This window comes from Rhamphochromis longiceps, linkage group LG11 (genome assembly GCF_057381845.1).
Source record: "Rhamphochromis longiceps isolate RC_006_pf linkage group LG11, R_longiceps_female_GT1.1, whole genome shotgun sequence".
In the NCBI taxonomy this organism is placed as follows: Eukaryota; Metazoa; Chordata; class Actinopteri; order Cichliformes; family Cichlidae; genus Rhamphochromis; species Rhamphochromis longiceps.
The window spans coordinates 23,729,274-23,752,803 of record NC_140567.1 but is presented as its reverse complement, the minus strand read 5'-3'; the positions used below and the strand labels follow the sequence as shown (position 1 = coordinate 23,752,803).

Sequence of the window (23,530 nt, the reverse complement as noted above, 5' to 3'; positions counted from 1 at the left end):
GTTACCCAGGTTTAAGAAAAGTGCAGTCCGGCACACGGGACGCAGAGAGATATCCCTCCTCCAAGATCCCATAAAAATATGAAACAAAGAACGGATTTATTTAGGACAACAGTTATATTTTCAATCGTTGCCTGGTTTTTGTGTTTCTCTTTACATAAATACAGACATTTCCATCATGAATATATACTGAATAGGGCACGAAATTGACCAGAAACTACGAAAATGAAGGGTCACTGAGTTGAAATTTCCTGGGGAGGACCACAAAACTCCCAGAGGCCTTCTTTTCATCATGATAAAAAAAAAAAATCTGCTCCAAAAGTCCTAAAACAAACAAACAAAAAATCAAGCCATTGTAACGTTTTTATTTAATGAATAAAATTGGATCATCGTTTTAGTATAAGTGCAGTCAAGCTTTACAAACACTGCATGTGTGATTCAGCTAACTGTGTGAATGTGCACAGAAATTGCTTTAGACAACGATCTCATGGAGTGTTTCCATGCAGGAACTTTGAAATGTTTTAATTACGTCAGGTCACTTTATTAGGTATGCTGGTTAGACTGCTAAATAACCCAGATATCACACAATAATATGGTCAAGATGCAGAAGTTCAAACTGAGCATCAAATGGAGAAGAAAGGTCACAACATGAAAGCATGTGTTCTATCAACAGTGTAGGCTGCTGCTGGTGGTGTAATGGGGTGGGGGATATTTTCTTGGCACACTTTGTGCCCCTTAGTATTAACGGAGCATAGTTTGTATACCACAGCCTACCTGGGTCTTGCCAATTCCTTTGTGACTGCAGTATACCCAATTTTCCAATGGCTGTTTCCAGCAGGATAACACACCATATCACAAAGTTGACAGTGAGTTCACTGCACTCAAATGACTCAAATAGTCACCAGATCTCAGTCCAATAGAGATGTGATGAAATGGGAGACTCGCCTCATTGATTTGCAGTAAACAAATCTGGATCAGCAGCAACTGTGCGATGCTATCACATTAATATGGATAAAAATTTAGAGTAATGTTTCCAGCACCTTGTTGAATCTATGCCATGAAAAATTAAGGTAGATCTGAAGACAAAAGAGGGTCCAACCCAACCCAGTAGTAGCAAGGTGTACCTAATAAGGTGTCTGGTGAGTGCAAAGCAATTATATAATTAACTTTGGACTGTTAGAATGAGTTAGTCTCTCCTGACAGGATCACTGGGTGTGAATTCCTGTATTTGAAAGAGTGGCTGGAAGCGGCAAAGCATCACTGTAACACAAACTAAACGAAAGGAAACAAAAACAATAAACTTGTGAAAAATATTAAAAACCTAGAATTTTAAAGGTTGGCTTTAACAGATTGTGAAGTCAGTTTGTGAAATACATCCGGAAGGCTATGTGAGCTGAATATTCACATCATGTTTATTATAAAAACCACTGTGGACAAAGAGAAGCTTTTCAGTTTTTCTTCCACATAGACACTATCATCGACTTACTGACACCTGCTACAAGCTAACTTACTTCCACAATTTCTTCAATAATAAGTCGTTTGCACGAGAGTTTGCGCAAACAGCTCAAAAACATCGTGTGGCAGAATTTGGGGAATGAACTGAACATCTGTTTTGCATTGAGAACATCTGTGCTCTATTATCGTGGAAGGGAGGGGATTTGCTTTTGTTGCAATTAAGCAGCTTTTCACAGTGTACTTTCTGGTACAATGAACAGATTCCACTTCATTCTTAAGAATCACCCGAGACTTATTGAACTGTTTTTCCCCCTCATAATTTGTCCTAGCATTAAAAAGCTATGAGATATTTACAGAAACATGTGGGGCACTAATGCATGTTTCAACAAATCACATTATGAAACATGTTCTACATTTTAGATGGACGCTTACATGATTAGAAGGTGCAGATGCTGTTGGCATAAGTCTATCCTGCTGCCGTAGGGTAGAAGCTTTATAAAAGTTCAAAGAGGGTCTCAAACCGCTCAGCCCCCTCACTCATTCACAAAAAATGCCTGAAAATATTCTGTGGCATGTAGGATTTTATTTCTGTTATCCCATCTGTACAGCTTGAACTGGTCTCTGGTCTCCATCACTCCTCCGTTTCCTCCTCCTGGTATGTCGTTTCAGAGATTGCGCTGTAAGGGTCCAGCACCATCTGAGCACAGCGGATGATGGTCACCAACAAGAAAAAGCAGAGGAGGAAGAAGAAGAAGAGGGCAAACCCGAGATCTACATCCACATCCAGCCTGGCCACAGGGAGGGCTGGAGGGTCCATGTTGAAATATCCAAATAAATCCAAAGTTTATCTGCTTCACAGTTCTCTTCTCATCTGTTGGCTTCGATAAAAGTGCCTCCTTCAGTTCGTCACGTATCATCCAACTCTTCTTCTGTCTTGGCTGATTTTCCTCTCTGCGCTGACACCTAACGTCCTTGTCCCGAAGATAAGATTTACTGATGGACACACGGAGCTCCATTTGGCTACCGTGTCCTCTATGCATAGTTAATAAGGAGTTTGGTAACAATCAGGCCGTTCCTGAGATTAGGACACCCAGGCATCTCTTTAGGACATGAGGCCTTTACAGGAGATTACACCCGCGTAGGATCTCAGTTCTCAGCGCAAGGTGTAGATAGATGACAACAAGGAAGAAATTGTGGCTGTACACAGTTTTGTTTTGTTTTCTTTTAATCTTGCTCAAGTGAAGTGAGCAGATTGAAATCCTCCAATCTGCTGTGCCACGTGCCCCTGCACAGCAGCATGACGTTTGGGCCACTTTATGGCCTGAAAGAGGCAGAAAGATGAGAGCACAAGATGGTCAAGATGGTCAAGAAAAGGGAGGGAAAAAAGGGTTGAGGAGGAGAAAGAGGATATGATGCCTTAGTGGCAATCCACTTGAGAGGGTTTGGAATTTGATCCTGACCAAAAAAAATGCAGATTGCTTGTATTCTGATGCCACTAACAGACACACAAACACACAACGAGTAAAGTGACTCTACGTAAATAGCAGCGAATCCAACTAAAAAGTCTGATGAGGAGGTGAATTTGTTGAAACGATACTGGAAAAACAAGATTTACAGCACATGCTGTCACTCAAGTGCAACCCAAAGACTGAAGAGGTGACACAGTAAACCTCTCTTAGAAGAGTTGTAGCATTGCTACCATCCGTTTTCACCCCCAGCCTGTGAAAGAGAGGAGGGAAGGACGAAGGTGGAAACTGATCCCAGGAGATACCTGCAGATATCTCAGTCTTCACTCATAAACAGAAAGGCGAAAGAAACGGGATACAATCCGGGCAAACGTGGTTTTTGTTTTTCCTGCAAATACGAACACAAAATTGTTTAAAGGAAGCTCAAGCAAGGATGGATGTAACTACAACAGGGACTGCTGTGTGAATAGACCAATGCCATAAACTGTGGAAATACAGTAACCCCCGGGATTATTTGGACAGTCACATAGTACTTTTGCCTCTGTGCAGCATCACGGTACATTTTAAATCAAGTGATGTACTTGCAGACATCAACAAATGAAATAGCATTACATTAAATATTTTGGAATTACAGTCCTTTTTATACACAATCCCCCATTTTCAGAGGCTCAAAAGTAATTGGATAACTGACTGATACACAGTTTCATGATCAGGTGAGGCCTGTTTCCATGACAAATGAAGCAGATAGAAAGATCAAAGTGATGATCTTGCATTTGGTTGCTTTTTACAATAACCCTCAATATGAGGTTTAAAGAAATGGAAAATGGTTCTTATATGGCACCTTTCTACTCAAGCACTTGAGCAAGTGTTTTATACAACATGCCTCATTCACCTATTCATAAAAGCACTTTTTCCCCTACCTAAGTAGGTGATTTCTAGCTAACAAGCACACTCCAATGCACCCATTGTACCGCAAGTTGGGTTTCAGTATCTTGCTCAGGAATACTTTGGCATGCACACCTGGACTGAACCACCAACCAACCTCAGGCCGACTAATAAATGACCTTCTGAGCTACAGACACTACTAGATGTGGGTGCAAATGAAGGATAACAAGAGGCTGAAAACCCCAAATAAACCTACCTGAGAGACAGCAAAAACTTTAGGAGTGGCCAAATCAGCATCATCTGGTTAAAAAGAAGGAATGTTATAGGCATGTTATATTGTAAGTTAAAGACCCTACAGTAATACAGAGAAAACAGAGACGATCCCCACCATCAGATGAGCATGCACTTGGTGAAAGTGGGAAGGAAAAACTCCCTTTTAACAGGAAGAAACATCCAGCAGAACCAGGCTCAGGGAGGGGCGGCCATCTGCCTTGACCAGTTTCAGGTGAGGGAAGGAAGACAACATAAAGACATGCTGTGGATGACAGCATGAGATTAATGATAACTAAATGCAGACTGATGTATAAACACAGTGGTTGAAGAATGAGGTGAGCGAAGAAGTACTACCTGATCTAGTCCCAACTATATGCTTTATCAAAAAGTAACGTTTTAAGCCTGATCTTAAAAGTAGACGCTGTCTCCCAAATCCAAACTGGGAGCTGGTTCCACAGAAGAGGGTCCTGAAAGCTGAAGGCTCTGACTCCCATTCTACTTTTAAATATTCTAGGAAAATATTCTACTTGTAGTAGGCCTGCAGTCTTAGAGTGAAGTGCTCTAAAGGAGTGATACGGTACTATGAGGTCATTAGGATAAGATGGGGCTGATTATTCAAAACCTTGTATGCGAGGAGAAATATTTTAAATGTCATGGGTTTAACAGGGAGCCAATAAAGAGAAGCCAATATGGGAAAAATATTTTAGTAGTACTCTTGTAGAAACATTTTACATCAACTAAAGGCTTTTCCTGGAGTTTTGAGCACATCTGATAAAATTAATTAATTGCACAGATTAAAGAAAGCAGTGATAAATATTTATAAAGACATCCTGGTCAAAAAATGGGAAATCAAGGTGTGTCCTATCTGGCATTGTGGATAGACAGAATCGGGCCACATACGTGTTTATTGATGATGTGACTGCTGATGGAAGTGGAAAGATGAATTCTGAAGTGCTGCTCGGACTCATCCAAATGCTGCAAAACTGAACAGACAGCATTGCACAGGTAAAATGACTCAAAGAAAACTGCAAAAGGAACCCAAGAGATTCTCAAAACAAAGAAATTAGATATTCTTCAAAGGCCAAGTCAGTCACCTGATCTCAACCTAACACAGTAGCTTTTAGTTACTGAACTCAAAGCTAAAGGCAGAGAGACCCACAAAAAAGCAGCACCTGAAGGCTAGTTAGCATCTTCAAAGACTGCAAATGAATTTCATCACATTAAAATACTAAAACAATCCACCAAGTTAAAATTATGGTTTGCTCGTGCAATTAAAATGCCTGCAAATGCAAACTTGAGTCTGCACAATCCTGAATAATACATTTAACATTGACTGTGGCAGTACACAGATGCAAAATTTACTACAGTATATCTTTTTATAATAAGAAAATACTGCTAATTAACAAAAAATTAAGCAAGAGAGAGCTTATCTCATGCAGTGAACTTATATAAAATAAAGATTATACTGAACTATGAATAAGGATAAGTCACTTTAGTAAAGTGAAAAACATAATAAAATCCAAACCCAGTACAATAAAACACTTTCATTTTGGACATTGTAACAATTTAATACAAAAACCAAAACATATCTCTCTCATTTAAAATTTCATATACCTCTACAGTATATTTATATATGTGTGTTTCTATGAGTGAGGGAAGAAAAAGAAAGAAACAAAACTGGATACAGAGTAACCAATGAGATTTTCATCAATAACGAAGACAACACAGTCACCAACAGCATAGCATCCTCTGGAAGATGAAGCCTGGGCGTTATCTACATGAGTTTACATACATTGACATAATCTGTTATCATGAATGTGTGTATGCTACACACAGAAAAGAGAAGATAACATCAGGGGTCAACTTTAAACTCCACATCTTAAAACTTAAATCATCTTAGAAGCACAGCCGTTCATTGTGAGACATTCTGCTAGAATGCAAAATCGCCAAAAAACAGACTCAGTCCAAGTCTAACAAACAACAGGACAGGACAAAACACTGTTAAAAAAATACACATACATGGACATTCTCACTGAATATCATACCAGTTTTGTCTCTGTTGATTCCATTTTAATCCTGAATACCCTGATTAAACCATTAGTAAAATACCAGTCAGAGAACGGTTAATGGATAGATCAAGAGTTCAAACAATATAATACTTTGGAGACATTTCAATAAAAAAAATAAAAAAAAAAAAAAAAAAGTCACACGTCTCCATTTCAAAACATTTAGAGGAAACATTTATAACAATGATAAAGAATGGCTTGAAAATTACACAATTCCTGCTTGTTAATTATTGCTGTGTGATTTTTTTTTATTTAATATTTCTCTTATAAAATACGTACAAAAGCCTGTAATTAAAGGGTAATCAGGGTAGCAGAAAGAAGCAAATTAAGCAAGGCAGAAACCCAATAAGCTTGAGTTGATTATGATACTGTATGCATCCATTTTACAAACATTAACACATGTATATTGTATTTATGTCTATGTATGCAACAAAAAATAGATTGTTTACATTTCAAATGGACACCTTATAGGAAAAGAAAATGTATATAAGTCATTTTAAGGTGTGTTGAAGTACATCACAAAAAAAAAATGCTTGCATGTTTCACAAAAAGGGGGAAAACAAATGAATTCACAGGGGAGGCCACCTTTGTACATGGAAAACTACTTGATAAAAATCTGTGCTATGGACAGTTCAGTCATGCAGAGACATGCTGTGGATAGGAAACAGAGTGTGGTTAGCGTGCAACAGCTGAGAATTGAGAAAGAAAGGAGAAAAAAAAAAGGGAAAAAAAATTAATAAAATCACCAAAGCTGTATATCCCTGCAATTTCCCAAGAGTTTAAATCAGTGACTGGAGTGATTAGTCTACATGCCAAAGGCTAAAACAGCAAAACACACTCTTAAAAAATGCCTGAGAAAAACATGAATATATTAGAATAAAAGGCCTTTGTGTGCAAGTGTGTGCTTACTTCCGTTTTCATTTCCATTTACCAGAGTTAGGAGGGTGTTTTGTGCAGTCTATTCAAGTGTGGTTGTGGGATTGTGCGTTTTTATATTTATATATATATTTTTTATATATATATATATATGAACATATATACTGTATATCACATATCTACAACATGGGTTGTTGAGCTTTGGGCAGTGCTAGCTAGAAAATTCTCTTACAATGGCGGTATATTGTTAAAATAATCTTTTAGTCAGTAGCAAATTCTTGATTTTTCTCCCATTTCCCTGCATTCAACTTTATCCCTCCATCCTTAACTGTCTTGTAGCTGTGCAGTTGAAGCCATGCAAAGAAGGGGAAGAGCAGAAAGAACAGACGAGGAGAAGAGCTAAATATAAGAAACCGTGATTTAGGCAAGACGACAGAAGTATTTCCAGGTCACTCGTTAAATGGCGTGTACATAGGAATCTCAAAGTCCTCGTTGCTGAAGTTGGCAGGCTGGTCCAACATAGACAACACATCCTGAGTCAAATAAAAGAAACAGATTTATTTAATGTGACATAGAATAGAAAAGTAAAACAACATCTAAAACTGAATGAGCTTGTGTCACTCACAGGAAAGATGTCTTGCTGGTTGCCCTGCTCTGAATTACTCTGTGAATGCTGCTGGCCTTGCCACTGGGGCCACACTGCCTCTGCTGCTCGAGGAGGGAACTGTGCCCCAGACTGAGAGCCATCTGGGACAGGAGTGCAGAAGAGATTGAGACTACAGACCAGTACAACTAACGACAAAGAAGAAGACGAAAAAAAGAAGAAGAAAAAACCCCACACACAATATACACACAACCTACCAAAACCGTTGTTGTTGAGGCTTGCACGAGCATTCATTTGCGAGTAGTTTGTGCCGCTGGTGGCGGTGGGAGCAGCACCTGTAGGCATGGGAGCAGCACCTGTTGGCATCTGGCCAAAAGTGTTGGTAGGGCCGCCTACAAACCCTCCCATGGGAGTAAATTGTGGCGACATGGTCTTTGCCGCCTGGGGAGCCACCTGCTGGGTAGAAAAGTAACAGAGATTTCTTAATTTACTAGCCCTTAGGTAGTATGATGTGATCAATAACCAAGCAGGCATGTAAACATATTCCTTATAGTGTCTTTTTTTGTGAATATAAAATGACTAAAAATGCCATCAAACACAATCACACAATTTGGTTATACTAGTTTACCTGGTTATTAAATTGCGGTCTGGCTGCAGGTCCAGCCCCAGGCCACCCGCCTGTTGGGCCTCCATGGAGGGGGCTTGTCGTACTGGATTGGTTAACTTGCTGTGGGGCTACGTTCTGACGAGAAATCTGAGCCAAGATCTGTCCTGCTGAGGCTGAGTGGGTGGGCTGCGGTATCTGTGGATTCATATTGACTGGTCTATGGAGAAAAGTGACAACATGCATAGGGATAAAATCAGATCAGAGCCCAACATTCTGTCATAATCTCTGTGGAGACAGGTTTCAGATGTGTAAGTGTTTTGGTGGCATTGTCTCGCCAATATTGTGATGGAAATACATTTGATGGACAATAATTCCTGACAACATCACTGCATGTCAACATTTCACTGCTTCATTTCCACTTTTTGCCAGTGTTGGATTTGGCAAACAATTTTTTTAAAAGCTTCTAAAAGGGAAAGAAAACGTATTTGCTGAGAGTCTGCAAAGGTTAGTGGCAAACATTATAAGAAGGCGTGCTAACCACAGAGGTTGCTGTTAAGGCTCTTTTCCACTAGCACCTGCTTGGCTCGATATAATTCCAATTGATTTTTAGGATTTTTTTTCCATTAGGGGGTAGTATCCGGTACCAGGTATGATGCCATTGGATGGGGCATGAGAGTGGAACAAGAATAAAACTGGGCATTTAAAAAAACAAAAAACAAAACAACCAGCAGCGAGGGACATGGCCACACATGCTTTTTGGCTCTCTTCTTTTACCCGGAGACTGACAAAAAGCCACAGACCGAGCAGCATTTATACCATTGCCTCCATGCCGTCCATTGTTGTGTTGCGTCTCATATGAATGACATGACAGGACTTTCAGGTTCCCTTGCTATAACAACCACAATTGTAATGTGGTACTCAACTGTATTGGAAAACGACTAAAACGGAGAAGAGAAGAGTCGAGTAGGTGCAAAGGGAAAAGACGCATTAGTGACATCTTCTTGCATCTACTGCCGGTCATAAGCATTCCTTTTACTGTTTATGACACTCCCAACTCTCGGGAATACAATGAGTGATAACGGAGTTGCACTAAAGGTAATTTTGCTAATTTGATGATGGGATGAAACTAAAAATGTTAGAAAAGCTTTTAATGGTATTCCATCATCTGACTTTCTGATTGTAGTTCAGTTCGGTCTTGCTGTTGCAGGTGCTGTATTCGTGCTGACCCGCTTCTAAGGCCACACACAGTACTTTGTTAGGACATGATATACAAGTTATCTTTTATGTTATGATTGATTCAATGTGATTGGAAATCTACTAAATAAGACATGACAAACATTTACAACAACAACAACAAAAAAGTATAGCAAATTTTAAAGTCAGGAGAACAGGGAGTATAGCTACTTCAGTCTGTGCTTTGAAGAGCAGATTTTGAAGGGACCTATAATCTTTGCCAGGCATCTTCTGCATCAACTTAAAGCTTTTATTACCCGATTTCCAGACACAGTGGAAGATTTACAACTTAGTAACTGGGAGTTTTTCTCCTTGCCTCCAGTTGGTAGATAATAAACATTTCTAAATTTTTACTACAGTAAGGTTCACAGCATTAACTTTACATCATCCCAAGGTGATAATAAAACCTAATTTAGTCCTATATCAACTAAACGAAGCTACAAAAGTGCTTGTTTATGGGGGAAATAGCTATGCACTTCTAAGTAACTGAAATTAAATGTCTAAGAGTAAATATATTCACAAGCAACAGCACACAAACACTGAGCAGCCCTCACAATGACTAAGGTACACATACGGACACAGAACACTTGCTACCTGTATGCATCGCTGGAACGACCAGCAGCAAAGTTGTTGTTTGGGGCGTAGATCTGGGTGGATGGAGTAGGGGTGGAGGAAGGAAGGCCTTTGGTCTGATCTTGCCCTTGGAAAAGCGAAGGGTAGAGTTCTGGTTTCTCAATGCTCTTGCTGTGGTCCGGCCCTGCTGCAGTGACTGGCTGCATCTGAAGCCAACCCAAAAAAAAGAAAAAAAGGCGTGAGTCTAGAGTTACACTAAAGAAGAGCAGGCTCAAAACATAAACTGTAAACATTCTGGTGATCAATAATGAAAATAACTGATGCCTGCAGTGCTGGGCAAGTTAAAGGTCTGGTTTGTAACAGACCAGCCTCTGTTCACAGTAGCATGAGGACAACAAAAAACATTAAGGACATTAAAACTAGCAAAAATGTCCCACACAATACAAACGGTATCAGTAAAACCAACTAAAATGTTATGACTGAACTGTTTTTCTTTTATATGTTCATATGTTGTTAATCTACACATGTTCAGTAAGTGAGGTGAACGACTGGCCCGTGCTGCAAGTCTGCAAGTCTGTAAAACTGCACACTGAGGGTGATGTAAAAACTGCTGCTGCCAGCACAAAAACAGCTGCTTGTGAACGTGGACCATCTAATAAACATTTGTGTGTACCACTGTCGGTTGTGAATACTCTGTTGCCCTAGTAACCGCTACTGGCAGCTTTCCATGGCAGTTACAGTTTAACTGACGCCACTGCTTCCACCATTTGGTCAGATCTAAGAATAAGCAAATATTGACATGTTCTCGCTGCTCCCTGTGGATACTTTACTTCTAATTGCAATTGTGCATCTGCTGCGCCATTTTTCTATCCTGCAGTCAGTTTAGCTTTCACAGCTTTGGCACTAAATTGACTGAAAAGCCTAAAAGTTATGAGGGACCCAGAGTTGGAATCCAGTTTATTGCTAATAGTTGCTTTACTTTACCACCATTGGCTATCTTGCTTGTAGTTCACCTTATTTCTGATTCATAAATTGTGTTATGTTTTACCTATTGCCGTTTTCATAACCAAAGATTAAGAGGTTACATGATAACTAAATTAATTCCTTTTAGTTGTGAGTTTGAATGAAAACTGATCTAATGTATAAACAGAGGTATGAATTGCTAATGAAAAAATAAGGAAACTGCACTGTAAAGAGCAGCAAACTTCCTCATATCTCACATGTCAATTAGACAACACTCCCTGGTTTAGAAATGGCTTAGAAAAAAAAAGAAAAAGTGCAAAGCTTTTGTTTGGCGTATACAGAAAATCCAGCGCTTTTTGGGTGATTTCTGCCACTGGTGTTTTATGATGTAGCCCATCTAATAAGAATGTCCCGAGGTTTACTATCAATGCAATTCTTAATGGTTTCTGTGATCAATTATTTCCACTTGTCAGACACTGAAAATACGCACAAACTTACTGAGACATATAGAAACTACACGCCCATCACCACATGCTGATGTGCTGCTTATATAGGTGGCTAGCTGATGATGGCTGTCGTAAGTCCAAGAACAGCACAAGCAAATATAAACACTTAAAAGACTAATCGTAAATATGGGATAAATAAATATTTTCTTTATCGGAAAAATATATTAGATGTAGCAGACTAAATGCTGTGCCTCTCTTCAAACTCACTCCTACATGCTGCAGGTATCACAGCTAGAATGGCAAACTTTACAAGAAAACCTTCCAAATTTACAGATATAGCAGGTGATCTGCCTACAGACAGCTTTGACGTTTGCTTATTATTGAGTCAGTTGTGCTCTTGTTTTGAAAACCAGATGGCAGTGGATGGAAGCAGCTGCAAAACATTTTCTTATCACACCGTTGGTTAGATGAAGGAATTTGACTTTTACTTTAATGTCACGTTCCACATATAGTTTCACAGGTGAAATTGTTGATGCGGTTTTCACCAATCAACTTGTCCAGCTATGTTTTGCTGGACTATCTATGGCACTGTCCTGCTCACTGCTGTCTTTTTGCAACTAGGAGGTTAAAGCTCAAGATAAATGCAAACAAACATCCTTGTAGCTTCTCAAAAAACAACAACAACAAAGAATGCAGCACAAAACTGTGCTCAGACCTACACCATTTCATTTGAGAAGTTGATATTCTCCCACTGCCCTCAATATTTTCTCTGTAACATATCTGCACAATTCACATGAGTCATGATTAAAAAAAAATTTCTGCTGAAAATGACTAAGTGCTACAGCAGAAAGCACTGCAGTTGACTCAAGCAAGAATAGCAGGCAGTTGTAAGGAAGTTGTGATGATTCTACCAACATCCGGATGTGCTTTCCTGGAAAGCAAACAATCTACATCCTGCCACTGTTTCTATAAAAAGAAACTCAAAAGAAACAGGAAATGTGTATGCTTCAGTCAAGTGGTACAGTCGTGTTCCCTGACCTGTGGGTGGGTCATTGATCCTGGTTCATATGGACCATCTCGTCCTTCCAGGTCAGCCTGCTGTTGTTGTAGCTGTCTGAAAAAGTAGAAGAGAGGGTTTGTTATTTGAAGTTGGCCTAATATACCATAACTTCCACAAACCCATGCTCTTAACTGTTGCATTAGAAATCCCAAACACCTGCTGACAAACTAGCACTCAGCCCACCACCGTCAACCACCGTGGGAACACAAAAGGTGTCAGGAGAAGAATGTGAGAGTACATACAGCTAACATGCCACACCACCTATGCCAAAAGCTCACCTCTTTAAAGTATATTTAATACTCAGAATAATAAAATAAGACATGCTCCATTTTACCACTTCTATTCCATTACTACAGAAATGAAGAAAGGAAGAATCACCCAGAGTGGGAAAAACACAAAAAAAACAAAAACAGAAGAACTATAGTTTGCTAGAAACAGCAGAAGTCTCCCATGAAGAAGCAGCCCCTGTTCTCCCAAGCAGGGAGAGGATAGGGAGGTCAGGTCTGGTCTCACCTGGTGGCCATCTGGCCCGGACTGAGCACTACAGGAGGACCACTTGGGCTGCTCTGACCCAGGGAAGGGGGCATCGAAGCCCCAGGGGAGGAGATGGGAGTGAGGGGGTCCTGAGCTGAGTTTCTACTGCCCCACAATCATTGGTGGGTGCAGAGGAGAAGTATTGGGAGAGAGTGATGAGTCTGTGGTTTATTAAAAGCGGCTGTGGTAGTTGTGGATGTAAGAGGAACTGTAAGCATTCACACAGAGGAATGTCTCACAGACACGGTGAAAAACATCAATGCTTTCGTTCTTTGCTGGATCTGATTGTGTAATCATGTCTGCTTGACTCACTTGACATTGACATTGGTGCAGATGATGTACTCGATCTCCTCCGAGAACGGGTTCTGGAAAGTGAAGGAGCTGGTTCGCATCCAGATAAATTCTCTCGACTTGGTGCGAAATCGAAACATCACTGACAGAACCTGACCCTTCAGCTTAACCACCTGTGGACACACACATCCAACAAGCCAAACATTCATACTGTGGTGTTTTCATAAGCAATGAGCGGAGGATTGCATGCACACATAGAAACTGAGTGACTGGAAGATATCGGGTTACAAAGGTAATGGGACAACAGTGTCTACTGCTGAATCTGGTGTTGCAGAAAGAACATTTTCTCTTGCAGCAAATACAATCAGACAAGTGCTCTTCAGTGGAAAATGGACAGTTTATACTTGTATGGTCAGTTTCAGTTTTAGTCTGACTTTGCACCATTAACTTTGAATGTTCTGAGATCTTATCTTCCATTTTTGCTACATTGCTCTTGCAGCAATGCTTTCCCCCATTTTGAGCCTCTGTCATCCACACACAGACATGTAAATTAAAATTTATGTAGTTAAGGAAATAAATTACCAAAATGCAAATAAACTTTCAAGAGAAATCTCTCTCAAACATCATCCAGGTTAAATAACCTGTGTTTCTCATATACAACAAAAGAAAACAAGGATCCAACTATTTAAAGTTAACATCCAAGTGGTTTTGGACAGGGCTAAAAGTTCTATGAAGTTTTCTGTTGCTCAAGATCATGCTGATAGCAGTTCATTTATACTATAAGATACTTTTATTAGCCTCATTAGTGACTTTTGATTTGTACAGTTTTACGCCGGATTGCTTTCCTGATGTAAACCCAAAGGTATCTGTGTCTCCAGCTGGAATTAAACCAGCAACCTTTTGCTTGCCAAGCAAATATCTAAACCAGTATGCAACAGAACCGTAGCCATTTATTCACACCACAAATCTGAAAATAAACAACATTATCAAACCATTTGGCATTACAAAGAATTATTGTTAAGCTATTCCTCAGCCTCATGTAGACATTCATCATGTCCACTTCCATGATGAAAGTCCAGGTGCAGCTTTTCTTTATGTGGTTAAAAAAGTTTTGTTTTTTTTACTTAACTACAAACTGTATTAGCGTGACTAAACACAGCTGAAAGCCTCAGACTGCAGCTCTTTTTCTTTCTCGCTAAGGAGCTGTCATCAGATCCATTGAAATTACGACACTTTTAATGGCAAGCCAAACGTGAAGTGTGTGTGTGCATGTGTGCGTGTGTGTGTGTGCGAGAGAGAGAGGGAGAGAGCAGGTGAAAGTAGGGAAAGGGAAAAAACAAGCAGTGACAACAGAATTCAGCAAATGAATGACTGACACTGCACTGAAGATGGCAACCACGTAGCAGCCACTGGTAGCTGAAGGGAAAAAAATATGTATTCCTTGACTGGTTGACAAGTGATTGCTTGTTACAGCTTGAGTGAAATTGGTTGTAAAGAGGTATACATCATTGCACGGACAACCTCCTTGCAATTATTTTGGTCACTAGCAGGCTGCAATAGCTAGACTAATAGTGGTGTGCATGGAAAACACCAAGATGTTTGCAAACACTGTGGTGGCAAAACTGTCCTCCATGCAAACTAGGGGCAACCACGACAATCTGCTAGTGACAAAGCAATTACAGCCAGGTTCTTGGTGTAACACCCTTTTTCACCCATCTAACATAATATGATTCCCAATCTCCTTCTCAAAGTCAGGAGTACAGTTTATAAATCTAACAGTGATACCCCATTGAGCTGGTATTCTGTATGAGCAGACACCCAAAGGCAAAGTGTGTTTCATATTTGAATTGGAAAATGGTGGATCAATGCAACCACAAATATATTAATAGAGTTTTTAATTCACCTGTTGAAAGCTGTCTCTTAGTAAGCCCTGGTCTTCAGGGTGGGCGAAGTCTAGGATACTCTTCCCCAATAAATCCTGCAACAAAAGAAAATGTGGTTACTCTACAGGACATGAAAACTAACTTCTGATAAAGACTTTCAGAGGAAATGCAATGTAACCCTGGCACTTTAGCCAGCTATGTTCACCTGGGGTTGATATCCGATAGCGGGCAAGCAGCGATGATCTACAAAAGTGAACATGCCCTGACAGTTGTGTCGGGAGATGAACTCCACAGGAACACTGATACTGTTCACATCTGTGTCACCAGGACAACAAGTAACCTGCAGAAGAGTCAAAAATAAAAGGCAATAAAAACCCAGACACAAAAACTTAGATAATGTCAAAGTTGCAATGAGCATGAGTAAGATTAGATTTTTTACATTTTCAGTTTCAGATCAGTTTTTGTTCTAGCAAGAACAGAACAAAACGCAGAAGTTCTTAATTATATCAGTGTTTCACAATGACTTCAACTAACTAGTGCAAAATCACCTTCAGATAACACACTAATAAAAAAATAAAATGCAGCTTTTTCCACCTCATAAATCTATCTTCCACCACTCGCACAGTTAATTTTATTTATGTTCTGATGATTTGAGGATCAAAGGTTACTGCACTTTGATATCAACGAAACATTTGCCCGTTTACTTGACCTCACAGCAAAAGACATGGGACCACAAGACATCCACTGTACCTGCAATCTCCCAATAGCAACTAGACAGTAGCGACTCCCCTGAGTATTGTCTGCTTCATCATCTGTTAATGATACTCCTGAAAGACAAAAGACAAAATATAAAGGATTAAAGTTTTTTTTTCAATCTAGCTCTGTGCTTTTAAGCATTGTAAAGAGGTCTTCTGCATATAAGTAAGCAAATATAACAGATGCTCATGTATCTAAAGACTGAGAAGGACTAGTTTTACCTGCAGGGGGCCAGGACTTGATGTATCCTGTGCAGTGCACCACTACATACTGTGGTTCCCCTTCCTTGGCTGCACCCAAACCATTTCTTAGGTTGAAGAAGTAAAGACAATGAAAATAAGAATTTACAGCTGGTATATGTTAGGTATGCTTGTTCTCTGCACAGTAAGTTCAATAAGATTGTAAAAGAAGATCTTTTTGTTTTTGGTCACCTGTTTCTGTTCCTAAGAAAATGCAGTCTGTTCATTGACATTGGTTCCACTGGACACGTGCCACACCTGCAAACACAAACAGTCCAACACACCACATGAAACTGTGCATTCTGCTACACATTTCAATACAATCATAAACTATATTATTAACTGTTAATCACCTCATTCTGCAGATGAATGATCGACGAGCTCCCATACTCATCCTCGCTGATGACTGCTGACTTTCCTTCTTCACTGTTCCTGTCTTTAAGTCCAACATCCTCCCTTTTGAGGACAAAGACAACACTGAACTGTGCTCACAAAATGAAACACACATGTTCCCTCATGACTGTGAAACTGCTCCTAGAATGTGTTTATACCTGTGTTGTTATTCTCTGCAGTGGAGAGCTGCTCCTGAAGCTTGTCTTTGTCGTCTGGGTGGAGCTGATCATACAGGGAGGATCCGAGCCAGTCAGACTGTGACTGGTTGAGGACCGGGGTCAGGGAGTCAGAGACATAAACAATGCGCCCCGTCTCGCATGACACCACAAACAGGAAGCCATCAGCAGCCTCCAGAATAAGATGCTTAAGCTCCTACAGACAGACAGTGAGCAGTGAAGGTCAAAGATCAGTTGTGGAGGTATCAATCTAAAGTATTTGTAAAAATGCAGAAAAGTGTTAGAAGTGTAAACATTTCTATGGGAAGAGTATATAGAAACATTGGCTACCTGGCTATTGGCTTGGTAGAGTAGAAATCTGATGGTTTCATTTACGCATTTACAGCCAATAAGTTTACAAGTAAGAAAACATAAGGCAAGAGAAACTGTTGAGCAGAAATCTAGTGGATGAGGTTAAACAATGTTCATACTACCACTATATACGCATTTTAAAGCCATCAGAAACTATCAAACCATGATTGGCTTGCACTTCTGTTTTACTTTTTGTTGCTTGAAAAATACTGAAAAATCTTGACTTGTGTCACATTCAGGTGAAAAATTACTGCTGCTGGATATGAGCCCTGCAACCAGAACACAGCTGCCTAACCCCTGGAGCGTTTGTCCCTCAGATAATATCAGCCATTTGTTTCACGTGTATATATCTTAGTCTTTCATCTTGTCACCCCATTGTTGTATTCCAAACCTTTGATGTTTCTGTCTCTGTTTAACCTTTACATGTAAATCTTAAACCCCACTGATTGTTGTGTCTTCCTATCCCCTTGCATATCAGTATTAATGCCATGCTTTTTCAGTGGTTCAGGGTCAGATTTCTAGTCCCACTCTCCGGGTTGGTAAGCCCACCAAATTCAGAAAACTTAAATAAAACACCACACAACTCTTGAAATCATTTCTTCAACTATAATGATATCAGCAATATTTAAACATCTAGTCATCTAATTGTGCACATCCCTAGTTTCATCACTTGCATGCATTTCAGATGTGAACTTTCATATTTCTAATTCACCTTTGATGAGATGACATAATGCACTGCAAAACAGTATTGTGAGTCTGTTGGTTTGCTTGCAGCGCAGAGGTGACAAAAGTTTTACTTTTCAACCGACAGCCAATCAAATCCGATTCTACCACTGACAGCAGTGTGGAAGCTGATGCAGCATGCAACTAAGCTTTACAATGTAACAGATACATACACAACACACACAAGTTCTGCATAATATACAAGTGTACACGGCTCACTTGAACACAAGGCATATTAATAGTTGGGTTTTTGAACAATTAACAAATTAAACAAGTGTCTAAATGAACGATGGTTAAAATAAAAATGAACATAACCTTTGACATTACTAATTTAAACTTTACCGACTACCTAATAAGGAAAGTTACTGAAAGTAAAAGCTAACCAACAGCCACAACGTGAGAAAACAAGCATGTTTAAAAAGGTGTTACTTTCAGTATCCTTTACTTCTATTGATTTCAGTGTTACACAGTGTGAGGTTAACTGTGACTGTGAAACCTTTATATTAACAACTCTTACATAAGTAATACTGTCACATAGTCACAGGTATTGCCTTCCCTGAATAGTAAGGGTTTTTTAAATTTTAGCAGGCATTTCAAATCTGAACTTCCTTCCGTTTCTCATACCTGGTCGGTGAGAAATGAAGGTTTGTACGACCCATCTGCATTGGTATTGCCGCTTCCTCTAAGTGACTTCATATGAGAAACTGCCATTCGCAGGATGGTTAGTTTGTCTGGTTTCCGCGCTAGTGCACTGCAGGTGGGTACCATGTCAGATAATTCTGTGATGTAAGCAGTCATCTTATTACGCCTCCGCCTTTCAATCTCACTGTGGTTCTCCCTGGAGTGAGGAAATGAATGAGACAGAGGTGGAGAGGAGGGATCGAGATGGGGGAAACAGATGGGCGGGTGGACAACGAGTATAGTTTAGAGTTTATGTCGCAATGTAAAGATGCCAATCAGGAAGAAGAAGTGGGAGTGCAAGAAGGTGAGACGTGTAATGAACGTATCAAACAATAATGTGAAGTCAATGATCTAAAAAGAAATTTAAAAAATGAACGTGAGAAAGCAAAAGAGTTTGGTCTTTCAAGGCCAGTTTGTGTGATAAAAGAGAGCAAGTGCCGAAAGAGAAAGACCCTTCAGTTAACCTGAGAAGGGAGAGGGGGACAAAACAGACAGAAAGGATAGTTGCTGAAGAGGAAGGGGTTATTGGAGTGAAAAAAATCCTTAACTTGCACAGTGTAGCAGTTAGTGACACATAAAATAGTGGTGGGTTGAAAGGGGAAACCAGCCTCTTTGGGAAAATAAGCAAAACATTCTGAAGGCACCAAAACAGACGCAAAGCAGCAAAATATACGGGTAATTTTGTGCTGTTGAAACAATAATGCGCTGGTATCCCAGCAGGATAGGAAAGTATTTGATCACTGCATTCAATATCAATATGAATACAAGCAGGAGAGGGAGCCTTCCACAGTGGTACAGGCCATACCTGGCTAGTTTTTCCTTATCTGCAAAACTCTGATCGTCTTCCAAAAACCTGGAAATGAAACCAACCCACTAAAAAAAAAAACAGGCCCAAAGTCACTACCGAAACGAAAGAAGTGCAAGATGACCTCTCCCCTCAAAAAAAAAAAAAAAAAACCTGAAGTGGGGAGACAGGCATAGGGGTTGCTCCTGCATCTATATTAATGTTCTGCTATATTCCCTTGCTATATGTCCATTCCTCTAAATTCATCCTCCTACCTGGCAAAGCGCTCTTTATCATTGCTGGAGCCTCCTGTGTCATCATCAAACCTGAAGAGAAAGAAGAGAACCAGATTGATTTTTACTATAATGCAGCCAGTTTAAACCCTCGATGCCCAGCTTAACTCACACAAACATACCTGCTTATCTTGTCTCCATCAACATCATCAAAGTCTGGCCTGTGAGAGAGGAGAAACAAGACAATCTGACACAGTTTCACACATTTTTTTCCCACCAGAATTTTCAACCACGACGATCAGAAACAAAAGTCAGCCAGTCAGCAAATGTGCATAGCACAATATGGATACATCAGCACAAAAATTAACAGTATCTCTCTCACACCCACACACACACTTACGCAGCTCGTCTTTTGTTGCTCCCTTTTGGTACAACAGCCCCACCACTTGTTTGGGTCCCACTGGCCCCCATACCCAGATCTGGGTCTTGTAACTCTATTAATAACACAGGGCAACACAGAGGCGCAATAAACAAGATGACAAGTGATTTCCTATTATGCCTGAAGCACTGAAAAACAAACTCAACCACCGCCAGGAGCCTGTAATCGGAGCTCAAAATAACATCAGCGTACATGTGTCTGATTTCAAGGCCACATTATAGAAAATTAACCTCATCTGCTCTTGGTTCGTGTTCGTTACGATTCGGGGCTAACCTCAAAGCTACACGTAGCATACAGATACAATCTTGTGCACAGAATTGTCTAAAAACGAAACATTTGAACAGCGTCAGCCTATTGCAACTTGACAGTTTGCTCAACTCAGATTTGGCTTTTCAGCCTAACTCTTTTAGTGGTGCAAAATATGAAAGGAGAGCCACAATAACCGTTAATGTGCGCTAGTTAGCATGTTTGTGCAATAACAAGTCTAGCCATGCTACGGAGCTAAGTTAGCCGACGCTGTCACGCTATCATTGGGAAAGTGTCAGCTTAAAGCTCCGCTCAAGAAATCCCTCATAACTGGTTAACAGCTGCAGTGTGGGGTGTGACTACAACGTCCCTGTGGCTTAAAGTTGACCTTACCTGCATTTGAAGAAGACATCTCCGCGTGGAATAACATAAACAAAAACTTCAGCTTCACCCGAAAAAAAAAAAAAATCCTCAACTACCCCGGCCCTCCCCCTTGCCTGTTCGCTAGGTAGCTAAATGGGTAGCTAGTATCTTGCTGATTTCCTCACTTTCTCGCCCTTTTTCCTTTTGCGTTTATGCAGGCCCTCAAACCATGACTAACACTAGTCCGGGTGACTCAGATAATTTTAATCATAAAAAAATAACAGGTTCACCTCCTCAGTGCCTGTCTCCCTGTTTTCACTCCGTTTAAACCCCCCGTCAACTTAAGATGGCGTTTTTCTCGCTAGCAGGGCTAAAGCTACCGTGTAAACGACACCAATGACGTCACTACCTCAAACCCTGCTGGCAGCAGAGGGAACTGCAGCTCCACCGCTTTCCAGACAGAGGTGCATGATGCAAATGTGACGGGGTTTTGATGCATAACCAGTTCGACTGAAACTTGTGGTTCACACTAACGCCTACAATATTTTAACTGCACGGCTGTGAATAGGAATCATCTCTCCTGCTCCTCAAGGTGGCAAATTTTACAACTCGAAGGACGTGAAATAGTCCAGAAATGCTTAGATCAAAGAATTAAACGGCGATTTAATAAATTTTGTGTTTATACCCTGCTACCTGTTTCTAAATGTTGGATTGTTTGTTTAGTGCTTCAACTTGTCCTTCTTTTTGCTTCCTTAAGGGGGGTCACCACAGAAGATGATCTGCCTCCCTCTCACCTTTTTCCAGGTATACTCTGTCTTACCAGACATCTTCATCTCCTCCATCACTACATCCACGAATCTTCTCCATAGTCTTCCTCTTTTTCTCAGCCTTTCTTAACCTGAGCAGTCCCTTTGGTACTACTGTTTTATGTGTGACACAATAATGTAAAATATGGATACATTGCTAATGAAATGAAAGTTGATTAGTTATAGTTATACATAAGCTCCAATACCCCACAATTAAAACCATCCATTGCACATAAAGTTTTATACATGCAGTGGATACAACTACTTTATTCATTAGCAAAGTCACAGTGCTCAACAATGCACAGTAAAAAATGTCTCAATTTCTTAATATTAAACTGCATAAACCCTTGAGGATGTCATTATGAGGTGACAGCGCCACCTAGTGCACGACTTTATCACCCATTTTATTATATCATTTTAGTTTGTACAGTGTTTGCACTGCAAAAACAGAACATTTCTGCAAATAATCAGAAAATGCAAGCTTTTAAATTATAGGACAAAGTTCAGGTAGTTCAGTTAGCTGATGGTGCATTTTCTTTAAATGTTTACATCTTTGGGCAAATTGGTCACAGAGCAGTGGTGGATTTCTTCGATTTTCTAAACGCAGCACTTATTTTTAATGTGTAAAAGTGAGTCTATTGCACTAACTTTTTTTTTTTTTTTTACCTCAGGGACTAACTGTAGTAGCTTTATTATGCTCAAAGCTTTTTCTTGTGTGTGTAAATATAGATTATTAGGTGAAAGTTTGACTGGTCCAGCCCACTTAAAATGAATTTATATTGTCCACGATGTAATTAAAAATGAGTGTGACCCCCTTGTATATATAATATACTCTTATTATAAAAGGACTGATTTACTTAGGATTAGCCGTGATGAATGCGAAAATAACCACAAATTCAACTTGGTTTCATTGTGATTCATGATCTTTGATTTTACCATTAATAACAATACTTAGGCATCATTAAACAAAAAAACAGACAAAAAATAATAATAACACTGTAATTAGGACACAGCTGTTTCTTCTGTATCACTGGGGAAGAGAGGCTGCTGGTTGGTTGGGGGTTAGTTAAAAAGAACGTGGTAGTGGAATGAGGGTGAGTTTGAAAGGAAGGCATTTTATAAAGAAGAGAAGACGTGAGAGCATGTAGCAGGTTGGATCTATGATGTGAGGTGGAAACAGGAAAGAAAAGGAGAGGGCATGAAGACAAGGAGAGCTTCCCATACATTACAGATAAGGCACTTGACATACAAAGCTTTAGAGCAACAAAACTCTGTAACACTCATTTCATGATTTCATCTAAAAACTAAAACAAAATAAAAGTTTCAAAGAACATACCTGTAAACACATTTAATACCCAGAATGATACTTAAAAAATTTACTCAGATCAACACTTTAAATTTGCAGCCGGGTTAACAATCAGAACCCAGACTATTGGGCAGTGACCTCGGGAAATCTGAAATTGCGAAACCGTCCTGCTCCACTGTACTTAATGAAACTCCAGCATTTCAACAGAGCAACGCCCATTCGCATTGAGTCATCGCTCTTCAGTGGGTGGCATCGTCAATGCAAAACTGCTTGAGCTGAAGAAGAGAGGAAAAAGTTATTTAGCAGTTAGTTCAAGTTTTCTATCGGAGTTTATATTAATTTCTGGCTCTTTTATAGCCTAAACACCAAAGAACTGTTGAACTCTGGAGATGACTCTACTGGAAGCAGGAATTGTACAAAGTGAGCCTTAGTGGATTAGGAATGAACAGAAGTTAAAAGGGGACATATTATGCTCTTTTCCAGCACCATATTTTTATTCTTGGGACTCTGCTAGAGGAGCTTTGCATGATTCACAGTTCAGAATAATCATGGGTTATCTTGAAAGAAGCGGTTTTAGCTCCCTGCCAGGTCCCTTTGAAGCATGGTTTATAGTACTGCGCTGAATCTCCACTGCAGCGGGTGATGCTCGCGTTCATACTCGGGCACTGTCACTGTCAACATGAGTAAAACCGAGCTAATAAATCTGGCACAATACTAGATATTTGTAATAGTATAAGGGACAAGCTAGATACAATTAAGGCCTATTAGATGCTGTTCAACTAATGCTTTATCCTTGTGCTAACAGCATGCTAAGTTTACACT

At 39.9% G+C, this 23,530-nt stretch overlaps 1 protein-coding gene and 1 pseudogene across 5 annotated transcripts; both read right to left on the bottom strand.

Annotated features, from left to right (window-relative positions):
- Positions 1-1,880: 1,880 nt before the first annotated feature.
- LOC146659162 (cortexin domain-containing 1 protein pseudogene) lies at positions 1,881-2,671 on the bottom strand (annotated as a pseudogene).
- Positions 2,672-7,331: 4,660 nt separating this feature from the next.
- arnt (aryl hydrocarbon receptor nuclear translocator) lies at positions 7,332-20,987 on the bottom strand. 5 transcript variants are annotated; one of them, XM_085423059.1, is made up of 20 exons: positions 20,627-20,987; positions 19,949-20,042; positions 19,731-19,769; positions 19,591-19,641; positions 18,475-18,688; positions 16,759-16,972; positions 16,561-16,663; positions 16,400-16,465; positions 16,190-16,275; positions 15,963-16,039; positions 15,418-15,552; positions 15,233-15,307; positions 13,351-13,502; positions 13,018-13,143; positions 12,483-12,558; positions 10,057-10,241; positions 8,251-8,446; positions 7,880-8,075; positions 7,644-7,765; positions 7,332-7,551 (listed from the first exon to the last, which is right to left on the bottom strand). In XM_085423059.1, exons 1-20 carry the CDS (start codon positions 20,661-20,663, stop codon positions 7,468-7,470), a joined length of 2,328 nt encoding a protein of 775 aa, XP_085279185.1. In that variant the 5' UTR covers positions 20,664-20,987; the 3' UTR covers positions 7,332-7,467. The 5 variants fall into 5 exon arrangements, with proteins under 5 accessions (XP_085279185.1, XP_085279183.1, XP_085279184.1 ...); XM_085423057.1 differs by having other exon boundaries at positions 7,880-8,078; positions 20,627-20,986; XM_085423058.1 differs by having other exon boundaries at positions 7,880-8,078; positions 13,018-13,140; positions 20,627-20,985.
- Positions 20,988-23,530: the final 2,543 nt, after the last annotated feature.